The following is a 27044-nucleotide window of genomic DNA, read 5'->3' as shown; positions in this document are numbered from 1 at the left end:
TATTCTAGAGAGCTGTTTCCATAAGCAACACACATAAATCATTGAAAAGCTCAGCCAGTTGCTCTCAAAACGCTCATTAATGGGCGGGTCGTTGATTGGCTGATGTCTGCTGAGTCCACTTAGGAGCACTCCGATTGACCGAAATTGGTGGCTGCATGCTATCGTAAACGTCGTGAATAGAAAACATTTATTGTAAAAAGAAATAATGGAGGACCCTTTGGGAGATGGATCGTTAATTGAAATATCGTTAATCAATGTCATGGTAAACCGAGAGACCACTGTATAAAGTTTTGTTGCCTAAACGGACGCTGATTCAGAATAGTTTTTGGGTGTATTGTAAACCCTCTTATACCCATACGTTGGAGAAGGGTTTCTTTTTTACACGACCTATCCATAAAAATGTATTGATCGTGAAATCCTAGTGATAAAATTAAAAGGAGCCTGATTTAAAATCGACCCTATTGATAATTGATTGCTATATTTTTTGAAGATTAAATAAAAATTGGTATTCATACTGTAGGAATCCGAAGAGCTATAAAGCTCTGTTTTTACAGATGTCCAGTAGGGGTGGGCCATAACGTTACAACAACAAACAATATAAAAACATTATGATAGTGCAAATTATAGGAAAGTTAACATATCACTGAAAAAGGATACAAATAAAAGTAAACTGTTTTTTTTGCTCCATAATACAGGTTGTTTGGGTTAGATCACGTAAATATATAAATGTGTCGTTAAACCCGCCACCTGATAAAGCCTACTGAGAAAATTTATTTTTCACAATCGACCTGATCACAAATGATAGCTCAACCAAGTGGACATTTATATCAGCAAAATAATCGAAATAACAACACACTCTTATGCATGCCTCCACTTGATGTCATTAATTGTGACATCATCTCTGTTTTCTCTGATGCGTTTATGGGTTGTACTATGCGTTTTTCAACATGATCTCCAGAGTTCTATTCCACGTGCTGGGGAGTTAGTCCATTGATTAATTACACAGAGTCAGCAAAGGACTGTTGCGCCAAACGTGTGACATCTTGTGACAGCATTAGAGTGAAATGTTCTCGCTGCAATGCACATGCGTCTCGAGTGATTCATTTGATTCACGGATCACGGGGGGAGACCACAGGGCAGCGCCATTTCTTTGAGGGTCCCATTCCACTTAGAACATCGACCGCCAACTCAAGTTGCGCTACTTTCTGGAGTTGCACATCAAGACGGGGCGATGGTGTCCACAAAGTAACCGCCGTCTCACTCAAACTTAAGCTCTCGGTTTCTAGGAGACCGGTCTTAGATGCAATGGTGCCAAGAAGGCGTCTTTGGCATCACATGTGGAAGGACTGCAGCTGATCTAAATCAGCTTGACGTAATGTCAACGCTTCTGCACCATACAACACAACTGACAAAACACAGCACTGGTAGACTCTCAATCTGTTGGCCAGATGGGGTATAAACCATTCATTATTCCTGAGGCCAAGCCGATCCGGTGCCTGACATCAGGTGTACATCATCCATGAGTAGTCTATGTAGATTCTAGGTAGGCATATTCCTCTACTGCTTCGACAGAGTTGCCGTTGATTACGAATGGTGCTTGTAGAGAACTGGAGCCCAAGTTCTGGACTTTAGTTTTCTGTCATGAAAGATGCAACCATTTCTCTCACATGGTTGTGGAATTATTGGATGACTGCTGTGAATGTTTCAGGCTTTTCAACAAACAAGGCTGCAAGATCAGCAAGGTCGAGGCTAGTGAAGTGGTGCTGGTAAATCTTGACTCCGAGGTCGTGGGTCATGTTTTAAAAGATCAAGTTGATCACCCGAAAGAAGAGCGCCGTGCGAGGAGGTACCCTTGACAGACTCCAAATGTGGTTTCAAATCGTGATGCAAGTCTGGACCCACCACATACCCTTGCACTTATGCCTGCTTGCACATCTTTCAAGGCAGACCAGGGAACATATCGATACACAGATTTAAATATCGCTTTCAGATAAATGTAAGCAACATACAGCTGTCCTCATCTCATGATGCAGTTGCGCAAGTAGGCGGAGTTTAAGCACAGCATCCATCGTAGCGCAACCAACTGTGACTCCCGATTGCTGTGGGTGATGGTGTTTTATCAAGAGTGGTTGCAGCCTTCCCAGAAGTACTTGTGCCAAAACTTTTTCCAGTACTGAAAGTAGGGATGTCCACCACCTCCTATGAGATGTTGGATGACACATACAGCTGTCCTCATCTCGTTTTATAACGGGACTGACTCAACTTCATCAGCCATGGAGATCAGACACTTCTCTTGTTGAGCTTTTTCTCCAGCTTTGAAAATTCCCTGAAGTCTGTATTGTTCGTTGGTGTTATCCTTCTATTCTAAAACCTTGAAGGTGGAGCAAGAAAGCCAGGGTTTATGGACAAGCTTTCAGAGGCCTACCGTAGCTTCAGCAGCCAGTCTAATGGAGTCTCGTATATGGTACAAGGCACATTCGACATCAACATTGTCCGGTGATATTGTGGTGGCTGCCAAGTGAGACTCAACGGCCTTGAATAATTAACCAGCAGTATCGTGGCTGTCCCTGAGTCTCTGAACATGATACTATTTAACGGCTGAATATTTCCTGGGTATTGGGAAGCAGAGGGCGAATCGTCTCCCTAGGTGGTGGTTGGTGTTAGCAGGTGCCTCCGCTCCATGGAAAACCCGATATGACTTAAATTTGGTTCTCTCCTTGGTCAGGATATAATCTATTTTTTAGTTGTGTGACCATCGTTTGAGATCCTAGTTTGTCTGTGGATGTTTAGTCTATGATATAAGCTGACGACAGCAGAGTTGTCGTTGCGAATCCCATGAGCCAAAAAAGGCCCTATGGCAGATTCGAATCCACTGCGGTAGTTGTCTATATTGACATGTACATCTCCAACGGTCATGATTGTGTCATGTATTGAGATAAAAAGCAGCGAGGCACTTAAGTGATCCTAGAAGCGTCATTTTTCCATCAGGGCTTGACTGTTCTGCTGGTGCATATGCAACAATGACCAAAAGATGTCCATGTCAATGCTGTATTCTGGCCAGTAACATGTGTGGTGAGATGCGTATTTATGATATAAGTGATTTGTTGAGAGGTGACCTGATGAGTGCAAACCCACAAACCCAATGTTGACCTCCAGAATGCAGGGTGGTATTTGCCGTCAATGGTGGTATTATCACTTCCTGTGAGTCTGGCCTCAGTGATACTGGCGATTATGATATTATATTTGGACAGTTGGTGTACAATGGCCTCCTGGTATCCTGTCCCGTTCATGGCGAGCACATTCCAGGCACTAATCCGGAATGTTGCTCGCAGGTCTGACTTCTTTGGTGTCCTTGCTGGCAACTCCGATCATTCGTTCATTTCTCAATCCGCTTGTCCTGGTAGGTTCGCGGTGGCAGCAATTGCGTAGGGCGGTCCAGACCTCCCTTTCCCTGGCGACAGACTCTAGCTCTTCTTGGGGAATTCCCAGGCGTTCCCAGGCCAGCTGAGCGACATAGGCTCGCTAGCGTGTCCTGGGCTGGCCCCGGGGCCTTAGCCCAGTTGGACTTGCCTGGTAGAGTTCCAGGGACAGTCTACGGGGAGGGGGGGCGCATCCTTACCAGGTGCCCAAAACACCTCAACCGGCTCCTCTCGATCTCGAGGAGCAGTGGCTCGACTCTGAGGCTCTCCTAGATTACCGAGCTCCTCACCCAATCATGGAGAGTGAGCCCGGCAACCCTGCAGAGAAACCTAATGTCGGTCCCTTGTACCCACTATCTCAAAGCTCATGACCATAAGTGGGGTGGGCACATAGATCGACCTGTAAACTGAGAGCTATGCTTCACTACCACAGAACCGTAAAGAGCCCGCATCACTGCGGATGCCACACCGATCCACTAGCCGATCTCCCGCTCCCACTTACCATTACTCGCAAAAGAGACCCAGAGGTACTTAAACTCCTCTAATAATGGAAGCTGTTCCCCCCTAACCTGGACAGCACACACCGCAGTCGCCCAGAAGTGATCTATGACCTCAGATTTGGAGGTGCTGATCCTCATCCCAGCTGCTTCACTTTCGGCATCAAACCATTCAAGTGCACGCTGGAGATCACAGATTGACGAGGCAAACAGGACAACCTCATCTGCAAAAAGCTACGATGCCACCTCCATGCCACCGTGCTGAATATTCTCCATACTTCAGCTGCACCTTGATATCTTGTCCATGAAAATAACAAACAGAAGTCCAACACCGACAGTGAATTACTTTGATTCAACACCAAGAATATGGACACAGCTCTAACTCTGGGAAAAGATGGACCAGATAGCACACGCAAGCGGCACTGGTAAATAATATTCCTTGCACCACCTTGCACAAGACATTCCGGGGAACACGGTTATATACCTTCTCCAAGTCTATAAAGCAGAGGTAGACTGGTGAAGCAAACCCCCATGACCCCTCAAATATCTGTTAGAGGGAAAAGAGTTGGTCTATTGTTCCACGACCCTGACGGAATGCGCATTGTTTATCCTGAATCTGAGGCCCCACCGCTGGGCGAAGCCTCCTCTCCAGCAGTCTGGCATAATATTTGCCTGGGACATTGAAGAGTGTGGTCCCTCTGTAGTTGGAACACACCCTCTGGTCCCCATTATAAAAAATATAGACCACGAGCCCAGTTTGCAAATCCAGAGGTACTGTACCCTCCTTCAATGCAACATTGAAGAGGCACGTTAACCACAACACTCCTACATTGTCCAGCAGTTTCAACAACTCTGGGATAATCTCGTCCACACCAGCAGCTTTGTCGCTACGAAGGCCCTCAATCACCAAAGCGACCTTAGCAGCCGTGATGGATTCGACCCGCGCAGCTATTTCCAGAGCGACCTCCTGAGAGGAGGGCATGTCCACCGGGTTGAGGAGCTCCTCAAAGTGTTCCTTCCACCTCTCGACTATCTCCTTAGTTGAGTTCAATGTTACACCACCCTTACTGAGAACAGCCTGGGCCACGTCCCGTCGACCCCTCCTATGGTTTGCCAGAACATCTTTGAGGCTGCCCAGTAGCTCCTCTCCATGACTTCTCGAAACTCCTCCCATACCTGGGCTTTTGCTTCGGTGACTGCTACCGCTGCTGCCCTCTTGGCAAGCCGGTACTTCTTAATTGAGTCGGGAGACTTTTTTTCCGAGCACAGCTTGGAAAGCTTCCTTCTTAAACTTGGCAGCTTCCCTCACCACTGGTGTCCACCAGTGGGTCCTAGGGTTGTCGCCATGACAGACACCAACTGCCTTCAGGCCACAGATTTTCACAGCTCATCGACAATGGAGGTCCAGAACATTGTCCACTCAGACTCAATCTCCATGCCCTACTTTGGAGTGTAGGAGAAGTTCTCCTGGAGGTGGAAGTACAAGACTCCAGGCGACATTGCTCTGAGGGTCATTGGAATACACAAACCCCACCACCACGATAAGGTTACAATCCTTCAATGGGCAACTCCATCGTGGCATAACCTTCCCCAGCGGTGGCTTCGAGATATGCGAGTCATCCGAGCATTGCCTGATCGTTGTCTACCATGGACAATTTAAATCAGGGGCTGAAACCCCTGGTGCTGTAATGTTGTCTTTTAATTTTACACATTTGGGTTACGCAGAATGCTCTGCCTCCATCGGGTAGGGGAGATGCAAAGTGCAGTATAAGAGAGGACGTCTTTGCCATTGACCCAAAGAGCAGTGTTTTTCCGCCGAAGGTGCGAGAGACACTGCTGCTGCTCATAGTCCGCAGCTGTCGAGGATACAGGTATCCACTTACGCCCATTCTACCACTGCCAGACACGTATCGTAGCCCCATCAGCTCGGGTATTATCAAGGTTCCTAAGAGGCCTTCATGGGTACCATAGCGACCTGGAGTCATGATTGTCCCCTAAACGCATACATATTGCGCAGCTTCCACAGCGTGGACAGGGGGCAGGTTGGTGGACTTTGAAAACCCAAAGTTATTCTGGAGTGAGCAATTTGGAACTCAACAATTAAGTTCCTGAAGAAACTCCCAGACTTTGGAGTGCAATGTCACACATCGTGCTGAACAACGCGGGGTAGTACAACCTCACGTTATCATACTCTCACAGCACACGAGAGTGTGACAAAGCACAACTGTGAAAACTGATGAAGTACATCTAAACTTTTTGCTCCAAAAATGTTGCAAACCGCATTTTACGTTTAACAAAAAATGAACATAAACCACAATAGGGCAGGTTTAACGAGAATCTGCTGAGCTGTCCTCACGTTGGCCAGTGAGGATGACCCCATCGATGTTCTTGTATTTTATGATCTGGTAGATGTGAGAAGTGAACTCCTCCGTCACTTTGAGAAACTTCTTGCTGAGTTTATTCTCCAGCTCGTCCATGTCTTCTGGGTCCGCGGGCATGGGGAACATGAAGCACTTGCGTTTCTGCAGGAAGACAACAACGACAGTTCAGCAACGAGAATGCACTGACTATCCTTGCTACCTTCAGCCATGGTCAATCCACTGCTTAATGTCGGGCTCCCCCAACCACTGCCATCTCTCACGATCCTGCAATTTAATATTCTGCAATGTTAAAATATACCAAGCACTTGGGTATGATCTGATTTATTGACCAAACCTTCATGGTGGACATCCCAATGCATTACATTCCTTTGCTGCCATGCCATCAGGGAAAAAATATACGAGTTTTGTGGTAACACCGTTATCCACGACCCACTCCCGAAATACCTTGGAGTGGTGCTCGACCGAAGTCTCACTTTCAGGCAACATATTGAGCAGTTGAGCAACAAAATTAAAACCTACAGAAACATCATCCATAAACTGCCGGGAACTAGTTGGGGCTGTTATGCGCTAACACTATGGACTGCCACATTTGTCCTCGTGTATTCGACGAGAGAGTATTGCTCACTTCTGTGGGGACGCAGTCCTCACACTCTTGTTATCCACACACAACTGAACATTGCAATGTATGCCATCTCAGATACGCTGGAGTCGATACTGATCCAGTGGCTCCCAGTGCTGAGCCACATCGCTCCGCCACAAATCCGTCATGAAACAGTGGCCGTCCTGGAGTACCAACAAATATTCGTCAACCCACACCTTCCAATACAATGGGACTTAAACCCAGCGTCGCCTGTTTGCCCAAAATCACGCAACCCCTTCTGGATCACAGCAGCCTCACTCCACGCCACAAATACAATGAAGACGAGAGATGGAAGCAAGTCTGGACTGCGATCGACATCAACAAATAAACATACAGGACCCTATTATCGAACCTCCCAGTTTCAACCTTCCATGCTGCCAATGATCGACCATCAACCGAATCAGGACCGGGCATGGCTGATGCGGCCACCTGATGCAAAAATGTCGCATCAAAGATTCGGCAGCCTGCGAGTGCGTCCACGAATCCCAAATGATCGATCACATTGTAAACACCTGCTGTCTCCACTCCTTTATATGAGCAACAAACGAGATCCACTCTGTGTCCGAACAGACAATTGAGTGGATAACACATCTAAAATTACATCGTTAATCTGCTGCTATAAATCCATACGAAAGAAAAAGTTGAACGCTGTAATGCACTTTACTCTAATTTAATACTTTTGTCACGTCCCCATAAATTTGACCGCTTTCATCGTGGCATGTTGTTGGAGCTCGAATGGCCTTTAATAGAAGTCGCGCGGATCTGAAGCCAAATTTCAGATTCGATTCAGGTTTCGATGCCAAATTTCCTCAGCCAAAGTTTAATTTGTAATGTCTGAATTACGTGCCCTTTCCTCTCTGTTAAACCTCAAATCTGGTATCCTGGTGATGTGAGTAGTACATAACATTTACGTTATTCAGTGTTTTCTTATACCATTATGCAATTTAGTCTGAATTTTAAATACACGACAAAAGTGTGATGTAGTGTATACTGTAATTTAAAAATCAATGGAACGTGCAAGTTGGTATAACATTTATTTAATACGCGCTGAAATGCTTCTGTTTCTGAATATTTTTTAGGTATAACAAATAAAGAAGACACGTGGTTATGAATGTGAAAATGTGAGAGATAAAAAAACAGCTTGTGTATGCATACACCCCTGTGCATGATTACTCACTTTAAAATACGCGCACATGAGGTCACGTTCCCTGTTGAATTCTTCATCTTTCAGGGAATTGCTCCTGCGGATCTGGAAGCACTTCTCCATGTACTCGTCGGGAGTGCACAGCTTCTCATCCCATACCAGCTTCAGTGCGCAGTCCCGCACACACACAACCAGGGACGGTAAGTGATTTTCCAGGATGCTGGGTTTGTCGCCTCGGGAGAATATCTGGGATCGTACGTGCTCTGACATGTTCTTCACGTAGCTGGACAGGTGGCAGGGTTAAGGGATCTACATACAATGCATCTCTCAAATATATGGAGACCGATCTCACAGTACTCTCCTGCACACGGTCCAACCTCGCACTCTTTAATCTCTCCCATCTCATCTCATTCTATTTTCCTCCACGCACTATTTGCTCCGCAGCAAACAAGGTGTTCTGTCGAATCTCTCAGTCAACCTCATGCAGTCCCGGGGTTTGTTTAGTCTCCTCCTGGAATTCCTTATCATCGATTCGCTATTTCTGTTCAAGTCTAGGTTCAATAATTTCCTCTGCCTATGTTTAAATATGTCACTGGCCTTATGAAGTTTATTTATTCGCGCTACTGCCATAACATGGTCTCAACTCCCCCATCTCGTCTATAGCATTCCCATGCCAATCAATCTAAATTTATATATATAGAGCGCGTTTCACAATAAATCACATCCATAACGTCGTACGAAAAAATACGTAACATTGTCAGTGTACGAAAGTACTTTCTGGGAAAGAGTAAATATAAGATAAATAACTATCATTAAAGCGCAAATGAGGAGTTTTTAAACCTTTTAAAATCCGACTGTGGATCTGCTGGATTATATATTTTTCCACCTGAGGACGACCGCTTGTGTTGCGATCGAAACGTCGTGATTTATTTTATTTTATACCTGTGTGACTTTACCGAAAGAACCAAAGAGTATGGATTCCTGCAGTCACGAAAGCTTCAAATCAAGATTGCTTATTTATGTTTAATTCCTATTTTTATTCATATTTTAATTGGTATTTTATGAATGTTTATTATTAGTTTTTACTAATATGATTCTATTCATATTTTGTATTCATAGTTTTTTTTTATAATTGTATTAATCTTTTAATTAACTTAACTATTCTTTTCTTAATATAACTTCATTCATATTTTTTATTTATATTTATTTACCTTCTACCTGACGCCCTGACCCAAACCCGCAACAATATATAATTTCCGTTGAGGTGTTGATGCTCTTACTCTCGCAGTCTTAATGGACTTGCTTTAAATTAACTTCATTTTCCCTTTTTAACCAAATACGAATTCTGGAAAACATCTCACCATATATGGCACACATTACTTACATTTGACAGCACATAGTGGCTTTAGAATTGTTATTTATTTGTGTGCACCGTATGTGTATCTCTATTTGTATTTGTGCGTGTATATGTATATATATGTATGTATATGTATGTTTATGTATGTTTATGTATGTTTATGTATGTGGGGAGCGTAGTGTAGTGGTTAATGTGTTGCACTACAAACCCGATTCCCGCTCATGGCCAACACCAGTGACGATTATTTAAATCGGTCCTGGGCCTCCCTTAGGTCGTCTCAGCCTGAAATTAGTACGTGGTGTGTAAACATTGCCACTAGGGAGAAAAAGGCGGTCGGGCGTGGTGCTGGCCACCCAGCCCCTTGCGTGACGTTCTGGCCTTCATAGCAACACCCACCTGCCCCAACAATTTGTTAAACTGTATGGGTAATGTTTGTTATGTAAGCTTGAGAAATGTGGCCCCCACCGGTTTGAAACATTTATGTTGACATGCCAACGATCCATCCTAGGTTTAAGCAGGCTGTGTGCAAATTCAGCAAGTCTTGACATAATTGGACACAGTGCCATTAAACTTCAGATACATTTGGCAATCCTTATTTTCCGCTAATTAGTATACAAGGCGTCTAGCATAACGATCGTTCTTTCTTCATGAGAATTCGCTATAACGAGGAATTTAAATTTCGCCAAATTTGTTTTTTAATCGATCAAATACGTCCTTGGGCGCCAGAGGGCGCACCACGGCCACAGTTGTTTGTTTACCAGTCTCCTTTGCTGTGGGGCGCAAGCCGCATGATTCACCATGCCGAAGAGGGGGCATCGCGGTGGCATCGTGGTGGCACTGTGAAGGGTGGCTGGCGGGAGCGGTGGCGCAATGGTTAGTGCGCTGCACAACGAACCCCGGCATTCCAAGTTCGATTCCCGCTCAAGGCCAGTGACATTATCTGCACCGGTCTTGGGACTCTCTTAGGACAACTCAGACTCAAATGAGTACCTGGTACGGTGTCTAGTAAACATCGCTATTTTGAGACCAAGTGGACCGGGCGTGGTGCTGGCCACCCACCTCTCGTGTGACATACCGGCCTTCATAGGTACTCACTAACAGCACTTGGCCCAACAGTCTGTTAAAGCTATATGGGGGATCTTTGTCTTGTTTGTGAGAATGTTTTGTGCATGACAATTAACCAACTTAATCAAACAATTAAATTAGCTTTAATGACAGGATGATAACTAAAAAAATATATATTATGAATGATCATAGTTTCAACATTCTTTGGCAAGTGTCTTGATGGGTACATCCTGTGCTCGCTGAGCTGCATTGGCTTTTGTTTGCTGAACTAATACATTGTTCTAAGGTCGAAATCATTATGCACAAAGCGCTTGCCACAAATGAACCACAATGACGTTGCTGATTTCGTCAAGGAATATTAACCATTATCACGCAAATTCCGGTCATAAGCGGCTTTTGTTTTAGCGATTGAACAAGTACTGTGGATGATTGTGGGCTTTGTCTTCTATTATATTTTGGAATTATGAGGCGCCTTTCGCCAAGGTGATTGACTGCTTGCCGACTATGTTACAAAATCTCAAAATAAGGGAAGGATGGCTGGGGTAGTTACAGTCGTCAGTAATCGCATTCAAAAAAGGAATGAGATGTGGCAGCAGGGAAAGGAGATGATAGTGCACGGAGTTGAAGGAGTAATTGGTTGGAGTGTGATAGTGGATGAGGCTGGTAGAAGGGAATAACGTGAAGGTCGATGGTATGGTATGGTATGAAAGGATTGCAGAGAATGATAGGTTCAAGGGGTTGCGGGCTTTGTAAATGAAAGTACATTGAGGAGGCAGCAGCAGTGGTTTGGTGTCGGGGCAGTTGGGCTGCCCAGAAGGGCAGGGGATGAGGCAGCGTTCAGGGAACAAAGAGGTAGGGGCAGTGGCTCGGGGTGAAGTAGGGCTCTAGGAACATGGGGGATTGACTAGGGTCGAGGGAGCGAGGGGATGGCTGGGAAGGGGTTAGGGGCATTAGGTAGTACAGGTAGGGGTGGAGGAAGAGGAAGATAAAAAGCAATAGATAGGACCTGAGGGCAGAGAGAAAACAGGAAAGCGAGGGGGAGAGTCAGCTGTGGAGAGGGAGTTTGTTCCAGTATAAGGAGGCAAACAGAGAGAAAGAGCAGACGCGAGACTGGGCACAGGGCGGTGGAAGGACAGCAATGAGATAGGCAGCTTGTGACCGGAGTGGATGTGATGGGCCATATCAGATGACGCGTGGTTGTACCGGTGCATGACAGCGGCTTTCGTTAAATCAACCCCTCCGTCCACCCAATGTCACCCCAAGTTTCACACAGATGTTAGCATGGGCATGGTGAAGGATACCGCAGCTGCTCCAGGCTCTTGTTATCCAGAGTCTTCTCGGTGTTGTAGACAAGCACGTTGCTCAGCAGCACGGCCATGATGAATAGCCAGATGTCGTGCTCCTCATTGGCCTGCGTGTGAGAGATGGGAGCTGTTTAAATCTAATATCCGTCAAGCTTATGAAGCTCATTGGGTTTTTGGTTTTAAAATCAAACAATACATTTGTATATGTAATTATTTTCCATATATCTGTCCGTCTTCAAAGCTGGCATAATAACCTTCACAAAAGCGTATCATGATTAATATGACGTTGTATACATCGGCTTTGCTATAAGGGATTTACCCTGTAGACAACTGCGACCATTTATCACAAAGGTCTGTAAAAATGTAGTGATCTGATTACATGACAACGGTTAGCCTTGTAATCCCATGCAGATGAACCAGCACACCGCACGTGTATGTCACAACATCAAGTGTTAAGTGACATAAACTGTATCCAGTTCAAACGCTGTGAGGCAATAGTATTAACAATGGTAAATCCACTGTTGTATGAAGACCCAAAGTTGCTATCACATCTCACACGCTTGTAAAAGTAACAATCCACCGAGCTTATTTCACGTGAGCCGATTACGTTGCTCCATCTCCTCAATTCACGTACTCTCAGATGCATTCATTGGCTGTCACTCCATCGCTATTATTGACTGTCGGCATTAATTGCATCGAGCCAGGACATGCCCAGTCCAATTGTCATTGTTAATAGTTTTAATTATGTCATTAACCTTAATTTTTTCTAAAAAATATAAATAATACTTTCGAGGACAAATGCGTGTTGGGAAACCGTTGAGAAATCCATGCATTACATTTGTTGTTACTTTGCCACAATTATATCCCGACTGAAACTCTCATGCCACGAGATGAAGAATACATTTGGAACTCACACAGAGGAGTGCGACATTTCACGTCTGAGATTGGCCACCTGATACGGATGACGAAAACGCCATCTCTGCTCCACAGAGGGCAGTATTGTCCTAGCTGCTCTGCCATATGAGACTAACGTTTGTGGCATGACAATTAAATAATATTTAATCCTCAGAGCGGGAATTTGGCCAAATTAAGTGCAGATCCAAAATATGATGTGTGTGTGTTTTGGGGATTGGTAGTGTAGTGGTTAGCGCACTGTGCTACAAAGCAGGCGACCCGAGTTTGATTGCCGCTCACAGCCAACACGAGTGACGATTATTTGAACCGGTTCTGGGCCTCCCCTAGGTTGACTTAGCCTCAAATGAGTACCTAGTGCAGTGTGGAGTAAACATCGCCACTAGAGAAACAAAGACAGCCGGTCGTGGTGTTGGACACCCCCCCCCTCCCTCGTGTGCCGTGCCAGCCTTCATAGGTGCTCGCTAACTGTACTTGCCCCTACAGATTGTTAAGACTATACGGGGGGATCTTTGTCTCTTTTCATTGAATAACTGGTAGGCAGAACATTCCCACCTGTGTTTGTATAGCGCACGTCACATCAACTGGCATTTCAGAGCTCTGATAATAAACTTTACACGGATGCCATGTACAAGAAGTTCAACATACATAACATTAGTTAAGACTATCGACAAAACAATGTTCCCTTGGCAATGTAATTACAATTTAACATACGCTTAAAATAATAATCAAGACGAATTACAATAGTAAATTAATAACACCGTGAACTCAGATACCCAGCTTACTTCACATTTTTTTTGTATTGTTCGCCTTTTGGCGTTCTCTGGTCTGACATTGGTGGTGAGTCAATGCCATGAAGAAGGCTGTCTCTGATGGAGGCCAATCAGTTTCCAAGACAATGTATATATAATTATCAGACCATGTTTGTTTGCATGTTTTTCCACAAGTACTTTGTGTGATTCATGATGCATCTTAACATAGCACCTGTTTTGTCAGACAGGGTAAAACCTATTGCTTCACATATCTGCACTAATTACAGATGCACTGAAGAAAGTGGATTTATAAAACTGTACAATTCAATGCCCTTAACCATCTGCTCCTCACTTTTATATCTTTAAAAAATGTTGTATTGCATAGAAGACACGTGGGTGGTGAGGAGGACCCACGTGTAGAATACAATCTGCATATTGTGAATTACTGTCGATCATCGATTAATTATCTGGCGGCTTCAGGGCCGCGGAATTGTCTAAAGTGCCGAACAATCACTAAATCATCATTATTTCAAACAGATTATTTTGCCCATTCTTGTGAATCATATTATGTTTTAAGGTGTTGTGTATGTTTTTTAGCGTTTTCTATTTGTTTACTATCCGAAATTGTTATGAATAAACATACAAATTAGACCAAAAAGCTGTAAATAGTTACCGTATTTACTGTACCATATTTACCACTTCAATCTCAAAGGCTTTGCATGGGGTGATATACGTAGTAGTACTATGCTCTTGTTTCAACAACTTGTGTTTGAGGATCGCCGGACTGATGCAGCCTTTAGACCGGGTGCTCTGGCAAACGCCGAATTACACAACGCACTTTTCGCCGGATCGCACTATATATTTTTAGTTTTTACCACTGAAGTTATTCGTAATGAAAAATGTGTATACGTGCAGTATTTTCATTGTTTAAGTTGTTGTACGCAGTGTATAATGTACTATACTGGAAATATATTTGACACTGAATCGAGCATCGATACTTCTTTTTAGTCACGCACATGATGCCGATCGTTGGACTGGGTTATAGCCTTTTGGGGTGGTTTTGCTGGTTTCGACAAATCGGCCCGGGACCGGCAGACAATCGATGATCTACTGTAAGTTATCATATCACGTGACAAGACAGTTATATCGCTGCAGCCCTGCACCTAACATTAAACTCAGGAATATTGTTCAACTTTTTCCTTGTGCCAGTTTCATGGCTTCCTTTGCTGCCCGCCACGGAGGCTAGGAGATGTTAATTGCCTCACCGAGTATATAGGAGGTCGTGAGGTCGATCCCGAACCCGACGATGCCTGCTGTATATTTGAAGTGTGTGGTGTCCCTCTATCTCCCCGCAGTCGCATGTTTTTTTTCTCCGGGTCCTCCGTTTAGAGCATTTGATTGCTATTAAATTCCACATGATGATAAAAGGCAGTTGAATAATTTAGTGTGTCAATCTAGATGATGATTTAAAAGTGCATAGCTCTAGTAACTTCCTAATATCGGAAGGAAAAGCGTTACATAGCCCCAGAAGCGCATCCAAAAGCACCGCACAATGTGGTGACCGTCTTTGTTTGATTTCCGCTATCCATCGACGAGATCAGCAAGGTATTGTGGTTAATTTGTGGTAAGCACTTTGTGCATAATGAGTGCGAAATTTTAATATATTCGTTCAGCAACCAGAAACCAATGCAGCTCAGCGAGCACTGGACGGACGCGGTCGGATCTCACAGTACCCGTCACGACACGTGCCAAATAATTCTATACACGCTGCAGCTTGCTAATGTTTTTGGCAGATGTCCCATAGAGTAGTGAGTTGCAATAATCGAGGCCTGTCGATACACGACACTACACGCCACCGCCGTGTTGGCAATGTCACTGCCAGAACATGATCCTAGCCAGCGCGGACCTGAATGCTATGGATGGTCTTTCCACTGGCTTTTTCCTGAGTCGAGCTGGAATAAAATCGTGATATGCCGGCTTCACAAGGCCAATTAGGGGCCAGGAGCGGGGCGAATGACGAAAAACCTTGCACGTGATGTCAGCCTGTACACCGTGAGGATGCAGCATCACATCATCATTATCTCCATCCACCTCGACTCATTTAATTGCTTGTGACAACGTAAATCACGAGGGTGTGAAGTGTCATCACGTCGTCTGCATACGTCTCGACTCATTTCATTGCATTGTTCCCAGTGGCATAGTAGGGAGAAAAATTCAACCTGGTGCTTTGTGATCTATATCCGTGTAATCAAGCACAAAATAGTAATATGGTTGTCTCTCGATTATCCGCATGTGGCTTATCCGATTTGCGGATTAACTGTGCACCTGAAATTTGGACATACAATAATATAATAATTACTCATGAATTATCCCTTGAGCCCAAATTCATAATCTAAAAACAGTTATACATTGTTATTCTTGGAAATGTGTATTACAAGTCACGTGCTTAAACCGAATAAACATGTTGCTCTGGTTAATGCTAAAGACACGTTTTCACCTCTATATTACAGTAGTTACATATCTTTACAGCCGTGGATGGAGTTTGATTTATTTTAATTGGCGTCGCTCTGCTATCCACTTAGTGGGCGGACTCTTCTGCGCGTGAGCAGAAATTGTTATTATCAACGAGCACGCGCATCAAACGTTAGTTTTTAGCATAGAGATCCGCAAAAAAATTATATTTTTGGATTATCCGCATTTATGAATTATCCGCAGCCCTCCTGCCCGTCATTAGCATGGACAATCGATAGTCTATTGTATTTTTTTAAAAATTGGCAAATTAATTGACGTCCAACGACATGTGTCCGGTGAACCAATCACACGCGATTTGTTGCCCGCATGCCCAGCCACCGCATGCTTAAACAGCTTTTGTTATGCCAGATAGAGGGGGCTAAATGGGCGCGGTACGGGCGACAGAACAGATTGAGCTGACTGGACTTGCCGATGACTGGTACCAGCGGTGTCAAGATCGGCCTCTGTGGAGGAGGCTTGTGAAGGACGCTATACTGGGCAGTTGGAGGCAGTCGCCCTCCAACAACAACAGAGGGCGGAGGAGCGACGCTCACAACAACGAGTGGAGCGCCGGGTGGCTAAGCACAGCAAGTTGGCACAGTAGGGGGCACAGGTGGTGCATCGGCGAGTCATCTCAGTCAGTCAACCTATTTGCACCTGCTGGGTCTGTCCCGTGACCTGCTGTCAGCGAGCGTTCAACACTTCACGTAGCCTTAACGTGCACATAGCCTGGCACAAGTGCCGTGGTGACTTCATCACCACTTAGTGGCGAATGGCGGTTGTTGTTGTGTGTTAGCGACTTTAACAAATCAACATGAATCGATGGATTGTTGTATTGTTACGACCCTAGTTTTATGCCCATTGAGAGATTTGCTTCCGTGAGTTATGCCTCCTCCTCACCTTTTCGGAGTCTCCAAGCCCCTCCATGTCCAACAGTAGAAGGCAAATCTCCTTGTCCACTGGGTGAGGAACTGGCCATGCCCAGATGCCTTTGGTCTGAGACTGCATCGTGTGCCCCACAGTGAAACCTAGAAAGGGAGGTGGGGGTGGGTGGCAGGGGGCGAAATAAAAATCCAAGACAGATGTTCTCACCCTAATCTATAAATCACCTTGATGGTCTTGCCCTACTCTTGTATCTTTCTCAACGTCAATCTTTGCTGTCTGTCTCTGTGTTTCTCCTTCTCCTTGTGCTCAATCTGCGCCTTCGCTCGCTCTCTTCTCGTTCTCCCCCTTCACTGGAATAAACTTCCCCCTCCACGTTAAGCAGTCACCTTGGCTTACAAAGTTTCTGCTTCTCACTCAAAACTCACTTATTGTTCCCTGGCTCACCCCACAACCTCCCTTAATCTCCCAATCATAACCACCAGTACCGTTACTGATCCCTCTTTATATTCTCATTATAAGGCTACCACTCATTAATCCCATTGATTCAATTCATTCGTCATCATTTACTGTAATCAAATTTGCTTTCACCGAATTCACGCATCACAGATTCGTCCCCATTGCTTCCTCTCATCAATTGCATTCACCTCATCTCCACCATTATATTCACATACACACGTTATTATGCCGTTAATTATTTGTAAAGCTATATAATATAACATTTTAAAGTTGTACTGTGTGCTGTTGAGGATGATTCTCAAGTGAGTCTATGGGTCTCCGTATTAATCTATGGGTCTTCTATGTCGGCCTTTACGTCTCTATTTCAGGCTATTGAACTCTGTGCAATTCTGCACGATTGGTTTATTATGCGTAAAGTTATAATTATAATTAGTCTCTGTGTGAGTCTGTGGGTCTTTGTATGAGTCTGTGCCTCTGTGGGTCGAACAGCGAGTCTGCAGATCTTCAGGTGTCGGTAACATCTTCAGTAACTGAATTGAGCTTCACACATTCTCCCAACATTTATTATGTCTTGGCTTCTGATGTTGGCAATTGCTGATGCTGAATGGCCTCAGTAATCAATTACAACCTAAAAATCAAAGAACTATACAACTGCATGCATCCTCACAGTCATGTGAACGCTTGACAACTTTACTACCCCAACACCAGCAATCTCGATACTGTAGCCTTGATTGTCATCACAGTAATCGCCCTGCTGTAGCTTACAACACGGTTACCAAACTTAATTGGTGTTGGTGCTGTTGTTACTGTCTGATATCCAACATTATATCTCGGTTGTAGTATTGGCATCATGTCACGAGACGAAGAATCCATAATAGGAGTTTTTTTAAGGTTAGATCACGTAAATATAAATGTCTTCAAACTGATCACCACCACCCGAAACAGCCAATCAGTAAGGTGTGGTCACGTAAACAACACGTGGCCAATTCGTTTACTAGTTCAGCACTAACCAGTTATTATAGTGTAGCGTATAGTAGTATATAGTGTAGTGCATAGTAGTCTATAGTGTAGTATAACTAGTTCAGCACTAACTAGTTATAGTGTAGAGTATCGTAGTGTATGGTGTAGTATATAGTGTAGTGTATAGTAGTATATAATGTATTATACTAATTCAGCACTAAGCAGCTGTGTGTTGGTGAGTTAACCCTCTACAACATTAACAATTCGAGTACCGTGACGTTTCGACGAATCCATTTGCAAATTCCACGGAGAATGTAAGGCAGATGTTACAAAATCACCTCTGAGATCCTGCAAGTGACCTCTGTTCCGCAGAGAAGAAGGAAGTATTGTCCCACCCTCTCTGCCATATGAGATTAATGTTCATGGCATGACAATTCAATCATATTTAATCCTCAAAGCATACATTTGGCCAACATGTGATGTGTGTGTGTGTATATGTGTGTAGTCATTGAGACGGTGTCTGACCAGCTAGTTGTGCCTCAGGCTTGTTCCATCTGGCCCGGCCCTCTAGCTGCTACCGTAGGCGCACACCAGGCTCAACATCCCTGGTGAGTTGGTACAGTCAGCAGCTGCCAACGCCGAACCCCGGGCGGCGGTTAACTTACCCGGAAAACTCAGCTTGTCTGAGCCTGGGCATGTGGAACCCCTGGTGGAGGAAATTCCACCAAAACGGGTCTTTGGACCTCCCACTGCAACCAGGACCATCTCCAGTCGTCTTGACTACGTCTTGCCACTGGGTACAGATGCGGCTGGTCGAGAGAGTGAGGTTGAAGCTGCGCAAATCACCCTCACTTAAATCCAAGTTCTCTGCGCAAGTCATGGCATTTTTTTTACCATCGTCAGAAATCATTGAGACAAAAATAACCCCCTACCTCCTCGCGGTGCCGGATGGGCAACACTGTCGTGGACAGTGCTGTGGGGGGAGGGTCAATGCCCATTGGCCTCTCCCCTCATGGCGTCTGTGACCACCACAGTGGCTAAACGGGGGCTCTGGACGGGTGCGAGGGGCTGGTAACCCCTCCATCTTCAATTAATTACTACGAAACTACGAATTAAACAGAAACATGTAACTAATAAGCTTGTGCAGGAGGCCCCGGGGTTACAGGCGTCTATGACGTCTCCTGGCCAAACCCCAATTGGCGGAGCCAGGAGATTGAATCTTCACCCTCGGGGCTCCTCCAGAAACAACGAAAAGCCACTATGGATGGCCACGTGGAATGTTTGAACGCTCACTGCAGAGGAGAGGCTGCCACTCCTTTGTCGGGAGCTGGACCGGTACCGCCTGGATCTCTGTGGCATTCAGGAGGTCCGGTGGACCGGTTCTGGCTCCTGCCACCATGAGGGGTGGACAGTCCTCTACTCGGGGCAGAAGACTGCCAAACAACAGGGTGTGGCTCTTCTTCTGAACAAAAGAATGAAGGGGGCGTGGGAGCGTGGCGGTGAGGTGTGGGAAGCTGTAAGCCCCAGGATACTTTGGGCTCGCCTTCCCATCAACCGGAGGCGAGGAGTGGTGGTCGTGGTTACTTATGCCCCCACCGAAAACGAACATCCGTGGAGGGATGCAGGCAAAGCCGATGAGTCAGATGCCTTCTGTGACCTCCTGTCACAGGTGCTGGCTAAAGTGGTCACTCGGGACAGAGTCATCTTGTTGGGTGACTTCAATTCCCGATTTGGTCATGATGCTGGCACCTGGTCTGGAGTGATTGGAAGGCATGGGCCTGATCAGCTCAATAACAACGGTAGGAGGCTGCTAGATTTTTGTGCAGCCCATGGGCTTGTAATTACCAACACGCTCTTCCGGAATCGGCGCATCCACACAACATCATGGATGCATGCCGGGTCCAAGCAAGAACATCTGCTGGACTACATAGTGACGGACCAGCGGGTGCGAGCCCATGTCCTTGACACCAGGGCCTACCGTGGAGCTGATCTGCCCTCTGACCATCGACTAGTCATCTGTAAGATGCACCTGCCATTCTTCCACTCCGGTGGTGGGTGTACACGCAGGACCCCATTCCAACCTAAAGTGGCCTGGTCTCAGTTAGCTGATGAAAGTTGCAAGCGAGAAAATTTCATCATCACTTGCAGCTGGGGTTGGCACCGTCCCCCACTCCTCCTGATGTCGAGGGTAAATGGGCAAGGTTTAGGACGCGACTCATGCAGCTGCAATGGCTGCTTTGGGTACGCGGTCCAGACCTCCCCAGAAACTCTGGCTGTCAGAGGAGGTGTTCAGGATAGTTGAGAAAAAGCGACAGGCCCACTCTCATCGACTACAGCATCCCACGTCAGAGAATGAGGAGGCTTACCGCAGCCTTCGCTCGGAGGTTCTGAGAGCCGTAAGGCGCTGCAAGGATGGGTGGTGGTCGCGGGTTGCTGAGGAGATGGAGTCTGCCTCAGTGGCCCGCGATCACAAATCACTATTTAACTCCATCAAAAAAGTAACCTGCAGCGCCACACCTATTACCATCATTAGGGGAAAAAACGTGATCCAATCTCCGACCCCCAGGAACAGGTTTGCAGATTTGCTGAGCATTTCTGTGAAGTCCTGGGGGAGGGGAAATCCCTCAGCCAGGAAAACATCATGGCCCAAAGTGGGGAAAACCCTGCTGAGGCTGCAGTGCCTCAAATATTGGAAGAAGTCACCCCCTGTGAGTGGCTGGCTGAGGTGGCATCTGTTGAGGAAGTACTGAAGGCGATCCGGAGTCTGAAACCAGGAAAGGCACCGGGCAGAGATGATCTCCCAAGCGAAATGCTGAGGGAGGGTGGCGTTTGTGCACAGACTGCCCTATATGACATGATAACAACAGTCTGGACCGCTGGACGAGTTCCGCAGGATTGGAAGGATGCCCTGGTGGTCCCCGTCTTTAAGAAGGGGGACCACACAGACTGTAACAACTACAGGAGCATCTCACTTCTCAGTGTGCCGGAAAAGGTCCTGGCAAGGATTATTCAACATCGCCTTGCTAGGCACGCTGAGGAGAGGCTTGCGGAGCCCCAATGCAGTTTCAGGAAAGGGCGGTCCTGCACAGATGCCATATTTTCTGTCCGTCTGCTACAGCAGAGGTGTAGGGAATTCCAACAAGACCTACATCTCTGCTTTATTGACCTGGTCAAGGCCTATGATACCATCAGTAGGCCTGGTCTCTGGGTTGTTCTTCGTGCTTTCGGAGTCCCTGACCCTCTGCTCACAATCATTAAGGACCTTTATGATGGTGAGCGGGCCCGGGTAAAACTACGTGGCCGGGAGTCAGAGCCTTTCCCTGTACACCTTGGGTGCGACAGGGATGTCCTCTGGCTCCCACATTATGTAACATCTATATTCTTAGGTTTTTTCGAAAAAAGTCACATAGGTAAAAAATTTAAATTAATAAAAGTAAAATAAAAATAAAATAAAAATCACGACGTTTCGGAGACAACACAAGCTTCCGTCTTCAGGTGGAACCTTTGTTATGTAGATTAGCCGTAGTCTCAAGCTGCACCTTACCATAATAAAGGCTCAGTCCTTTGTTATGTAGACTAGCCATAGTCTCAAGCCGCACCTTACCATAATAATAAAAAGTGGGCCGTTCCTGGCCCACCCCCCCCCCAACCAGTATATATACGGGGTAGTATCTCTTGGAATCTCTCATTTAATTAATACAGCAAGCGTGCTGTGATGGTTCCACCTGAAGACGGAAGCTTGTGTTGCCTCCGAAACGTGGTGATTTTTATTTTATTTTTATTTTACATTTCTTAATTTTAATTTTAAATTTTTACCTATGTGACTTTACCGAAAAAACCTAAGAATATGAATACTTGCAGTCACGAAAGCTTCAAATCTAGAATGTAACATCTTTTTTGACCACGTAGTTCGTGAAGCCTTCAATAGCTGTACCGGGGGAATTTCCATTTGGTACAGATATAATAGGAGGCTGATCGATGCCCCGGTGCGATCAAGGGATGGCTCCCTATTGGTCAACCACGTTATGCATGCTGATGATTTGGTAATAGCTTCTCATTCAGAGGAGGAGTTGGAGATGCTGCTGCTGAGACTGGAGCGTGCCACTAAGAGGTGGGGCCTTACCATCAGCCCCACCAAAACTAAGCACCTGCCTGGGTATTTTGTACCATCGGACACTCCATCCCCACAACTCCCAATCGGTGATGGGGCAGTAGTGGAGAGAGTGGAGAGTTTCCCATAACTAGGCAGTGTGCTTATGACCAGCTCCAGATTAACAGCAGAGGTCTCACTCCGAATCAGTCGAGCGGCAATATCTTTCCATCGGTTGCGTAACGCTGTGTGGAAGCTACCTGGTCTGTCGCTCCGCACGAAGCTTCAGGTCTTCTCGGCCACAATCATCCCTCCCTTCTCTACGCTTGCGAAACGTGGACCCCCCTAATGGAGCATCTTCGCCGGTTGGAAACATATAGGCTGACCTGCCTATGATCCATCCTGGGTTTAACCAGGCTGGATTGTGTGAGAAGCTCACAAATCATTGAAAGATCTGGGCAAAGTCCCATCAGTAAGCTCCTCCGGCAGGCAAGGCTGCGTTGGCTGGGTCATGTAGCTCGCATGCCCAGCCACCGCATGCCTAAACAGCTTTTGTTCGGCCGGATCGAGGGGGCTAAACGGGCGTGGCATGGGCTAGAGAAGAGATGGAGTGATGTGGTACAGGAGGACGTGGAGCTGAGTGGACTTGCCGATGACTGGTACCAGTGGTGTCAAGATCGGCCTCTGTGGAGGAGGCTCGTGAAGGATGCTACTGGGCAGTTGGAGGCAGTCGCCCTCCAACAACAACGGAGGGTGGAGGAACGACGCTCACAACAACGAGTGGAGCACCGGGTGGCTAAAGCACAGCAAGTTGGCACAGTAGGGGGCACAGGTGGTGCATCAGCCAGTCATCTCGGTCATCTCAGTCAGTCGACCCGTGGCACCTGGGTCTGCCCCGTGACCTCCTGCCAGCGGGCGTTCGACACTTCACGTGGCCTCAAGGTGCACATGGCCTGGCACAAGCGTTGTGGTGACGTCAATGCCACTTAGTGGCGAATGGCGGTTGTTGTGTTGTGTAGTCATTGAATGTCTGGCCTGAGCCAATTAACTAAATTCAGTTGAGAATCCAGCTTGATCACAACTCAGTGTAGGTATATTGTATCTCTACGCATGGATATATGTGTTAGTCTATGGATCTGTGTCTCTGCTTATTTCTATGTGTTTTTGAATCTCTAAGTCCATGGGTCTGTATGTGAGCCTATACGGGTTTGTGTGAGTCTATGGACCTCCATGTGAGTATATGGGTCTCTATGACAATCACTTGACGACTGCGCTGAGACTATAAGTTCATTGTATTTGAGAACACCGTTTCATGATAGGTGTCTGAGACCCAGATTCGAAACTAGGATCTTAATGGTGCCGGCTCAGCAGCACTCTGATCTCTGAGTCTCCCACCACATCTTAGCAATACTATTTAAAAATGTATTAATATTTCTCAAGAACAAGAACATAATAGACCAAAGGTACCACGGCACACACCCTCCAGATGACCGACACACACGTGTGTTGTTGTAGTGAATACCGGCTGTGATCTAAGGAGTAGAAATAACAGGAAAGAGTGCGACAAAGAAGAAATGTACAATGGACTCTCGATTATCCGTATGTAATTTATCCGATTTGTGGATTAATCCGTGTACCTGAGATTTTGACATAAATTAATGACTTATGGAGTTTCCCATCAGCCCAAAATTAATCATCTAAAAACAGTGATACACTGTTATTCTTGGAAATGTTTATTTCAAGTCACGTGATTAAACTGATAAAATATGTCCTCCGGTTAATCCGAAATCCACCTGATCGCCTCTACACTACAGTAGTTGCATATCTTACAAACAGTGGGTGGAGATTGATTGATGTTGATTGGCATGGCTCTGTTATCCACTTAGTGAGTCTTCTGCGCGGGAGCAGGAAAGTGTTATTATCACTGAACACGTGAATCGATCGGTCGATCGTTGGTATTCATTCGAAATCGAAAGATTAGCAATGGAATCGTAAGCTGTGCTGCAATTTGAGTGATTTATCCGATTATTTATTTTTATGAGTTTTACTTTATGGAAAATGTATGTTTTTGGATTTTCAGCGAGTTTGAAATATCCGTAGCCGTCTCCCTGTGTCATTTGTGCAGATAATTGAGTCTACTGTATTTACAAAGGAAAGCATGTGGCAGGCAAACACATTTGAAAATGTCTCCCTTCTACATACAGTCCTGCCGGAGCAGTTCCTAACATAAGTGTAATAATTCAAACCTTTGGACGTGGGCCCTTGCAGGTCGCTCCTGTGCGCTTTGTCAGATCTGAAAAGAGGAAGAAAAATCACGCGCCTACTCATGCTTTCTGTAACGCTTTCAATATACGTTTGTCCTTGGAAAGCTATACATGTGTATTACTAGCTTTACTACCGGGCTTCGCCCGGGGCTTGGATTAACCACGCCCGGCCGCCTTTGTCTCTCCAGTGGCGATGTTCACACACCACACCAATTACTCGTTTAAGGCTGAGTCGACCTAGGGAGGCCCAGGAGTGGTAAAAAAAATCGTCACCGGTGGTGGCCGTGAGCGGGAATCGAACTCGGGTTGCTGGGTTCGTAGCACAGCGCGCGAATCGCTACGCAGTCACTGCCCCCCCACCCCCCGGGACCTCGCCCACCACACCTCGTCCACCACACCTCGTCCACCACACCTCGTCCTCCCCAGTGGTGTTGGCTGATCCCCCACTGGGGGCACGGACGAGGTTGGAGGTGTGAGAAAAGGCTGACAGGCTAGCGGAGTATTAAGTGACAGGATAGCGGAGTATCCAGTAACAGGCTAGCGGAGTAAGAGAGAGAGATTCGGAGCAAGATTGCGTTGTGAAAAGAGTCAGGAGCATGTGTGCACGATGCAAAGTAATAAAGTGACACAGGAGAAAATCTGACAGTGTCCGCGTGAATACACCACTACACATGGATCAGAAGCATAGGTGTTATTGAAGAAAGTGAAATTAAAGTTTCCAAAGCATGCACAGATGCATGTTTGGATTTACATTGAGAGACAGGTGGAGGAGCGCCTCCAATTAGCGTGGTTGGCTACGTACGGTATTGCAAAATAAGTTAAACATGCATACACTAATAAATGCTACACTACTATACACTACACTATACACTACCTCCGATTCATGGTTGGCTATGTACGGTGGTGCGAAAGTAGTTCAACATACACAACACTACTATACACTACACGACTATACAATATACACTTCCTGCGATTAACACGGTAGGCAACGTACGGTGTTGCCAAAGAGGTTCAACGTACAATGCATAAATCACGTGAATCAGAGGTCATAAGCTCGCTAATGATGTAAAGAAAAACTGTAAAAAAAGTAATAAAAATAATTAAGTGAGCTTCGGCAGGAAAGGGCATGGCAAAAAAAAATGTTTGGCCATGGCTGAGACTAATGATGGAGTGCAAGCCGAGGAATGGAACACCGTCGAAGAGGAATGTCCACTGAGCAGTGTGTGAGTGCATGGTCGTCGAGTGATGCTAGCGGCTCAGGTAAGCTTTCATTCAACAGTGGATTGATGATTGGTCGATGACGATTAAAGTTTTGCCATCTGAGCCGTGACGTTAGGAAAAGGCTTTGCATTTCACGACGCCATAGGGATAAGTGCATGACGCGTGAGGCGTCATCACCAAGAGAAAGGCACATCAATTTAGCACTGTTGTTTTCCACACTTTTATTTAACTTGCCCTGTTGTCTATTCATGTTGTTTCAAATATTTGACGCTTAATATCTTCGGATCTACGAAGCATGACGAGCTGAAATTTTGTACACAGACTATATTAAGACTAACGTTTTTCAATGCACACACGTTTATTTGCACTGAAAAGTATAAAATAAATTATTTTTACCCCAGAATTAATCAAAGTTGATGTGCTAAATAAAGTGGGTGGTTTCCTTTCGATATCTTTCATTGTCTTTATGCAAGTCACCCACTTTTATTCAGCAAATCAAATTTGATGAATTCAGGGGTAAAAATAAATATTTTATACTTTTTAGTGTACATAAAAGTGTGTGGATTTAAAAACTTAGTTTAACTTCTTTTTCCCCAAACTTTTTCAAAGTTTTCTCACTTTTCTCAAGAATAAGTGGAAAAAAGCAAGACATTTTTTGTTTAACTAACGTTTTAGTTATAATTAATTATCTTCATGATAGCGAGCATGTTACAAACAGACAGACCGATGGACATCCATAATCTTTTAAACCTTAAGTTAGAAAGTGTAAAATAGCCATTCATAATCATCGTACGTACGTGCTCCTGTCATGTTGCTTTGGGTGACTCTCCAATGGTCCTGCAGAACACAGAGGATAACTATTTAGTGGTGACACAATTCATCCATTCAAATTGGTAATTAAAATTAGAAATAATAATTTACTAGTTGAGGTTTTTTTTTTTAGGCATCTTCGTGCAGTCGCTACTCAAGGCACATTTGAGGGGAGCAGCGCGAGACGGGGAGAGGTAGGAGAGTGTGTCGCTTGGACTAGAGTGAGATGAGAGAGGTCAGAAAGTGCGTGGAGGGGAGTAGAGTGAGATGAGAGGCGATAGGGAGGAGATTTCGTGGAGGGGAGTCGAGTGAGATGAGAGGTAGGAGAGGCAGGAGAGTGCGTGGAGTGGAGTAAAGTGAGATGAGAGGGGTGAGG

At 45.5% G+C, this 27044-nt stretch overlaps 1 protein-coding gene across 2 annotated transcripts in view; it reads right to left on the bottom strand.

Annotated features, from left to right (window-relative positions):
• LOC144737579 (guanylate-binding protein 1-like) overlaps positions 1-27044 on the bottom strand; it is a 72123-nt gene that overhangs the window by 21734 nt on the left and 23345 nt on the right. For both annotated transcript variants that reach the window (XM_078620338.1, XM_078620339.1), the window contains 6 exons: positions 26656-26695; positions 24620-24666; positions 16883-17010; positions 11805-11914; positions 8115-8364; positions 6273-6438 (listed from right to left, as the gene is read on the bottom strand). In XM_078620338.1, the coding sequence (XP_078476464.1) occupies positions 6273-6438; positions 8115-8364; positions 11805-11914; positions 16883-17010; positions 24620-24666; positions 26656-26695 (741 nt within the window). The remainder of the gene's footprint in view (positions 1-6272; positions 6439-8114; positions 8365-11804; positions 11915-16882; positions 17011-24619; positions 24667-26655; positions 26696-27044) is intronic.

The sequence above is a fragment of the Lampetra planeri genome, chromosome 71, assembly GCF_965212315.1.
Source record: "Lampetra planeri chromosome 71, kcLamPlan1.2.h2, whole genome shotgun sequence".
NCBI lineage: Eukaryota > Metazoa > Chordata > Hyperoartia > Petromyzontiformes > Petromyzontidae > Lampetra > Lampetra planeri.
Note: the sequence above shows the minus strand (reverse complement) of the source record. Positions and strands in the feature narration are given on the sequence as shown.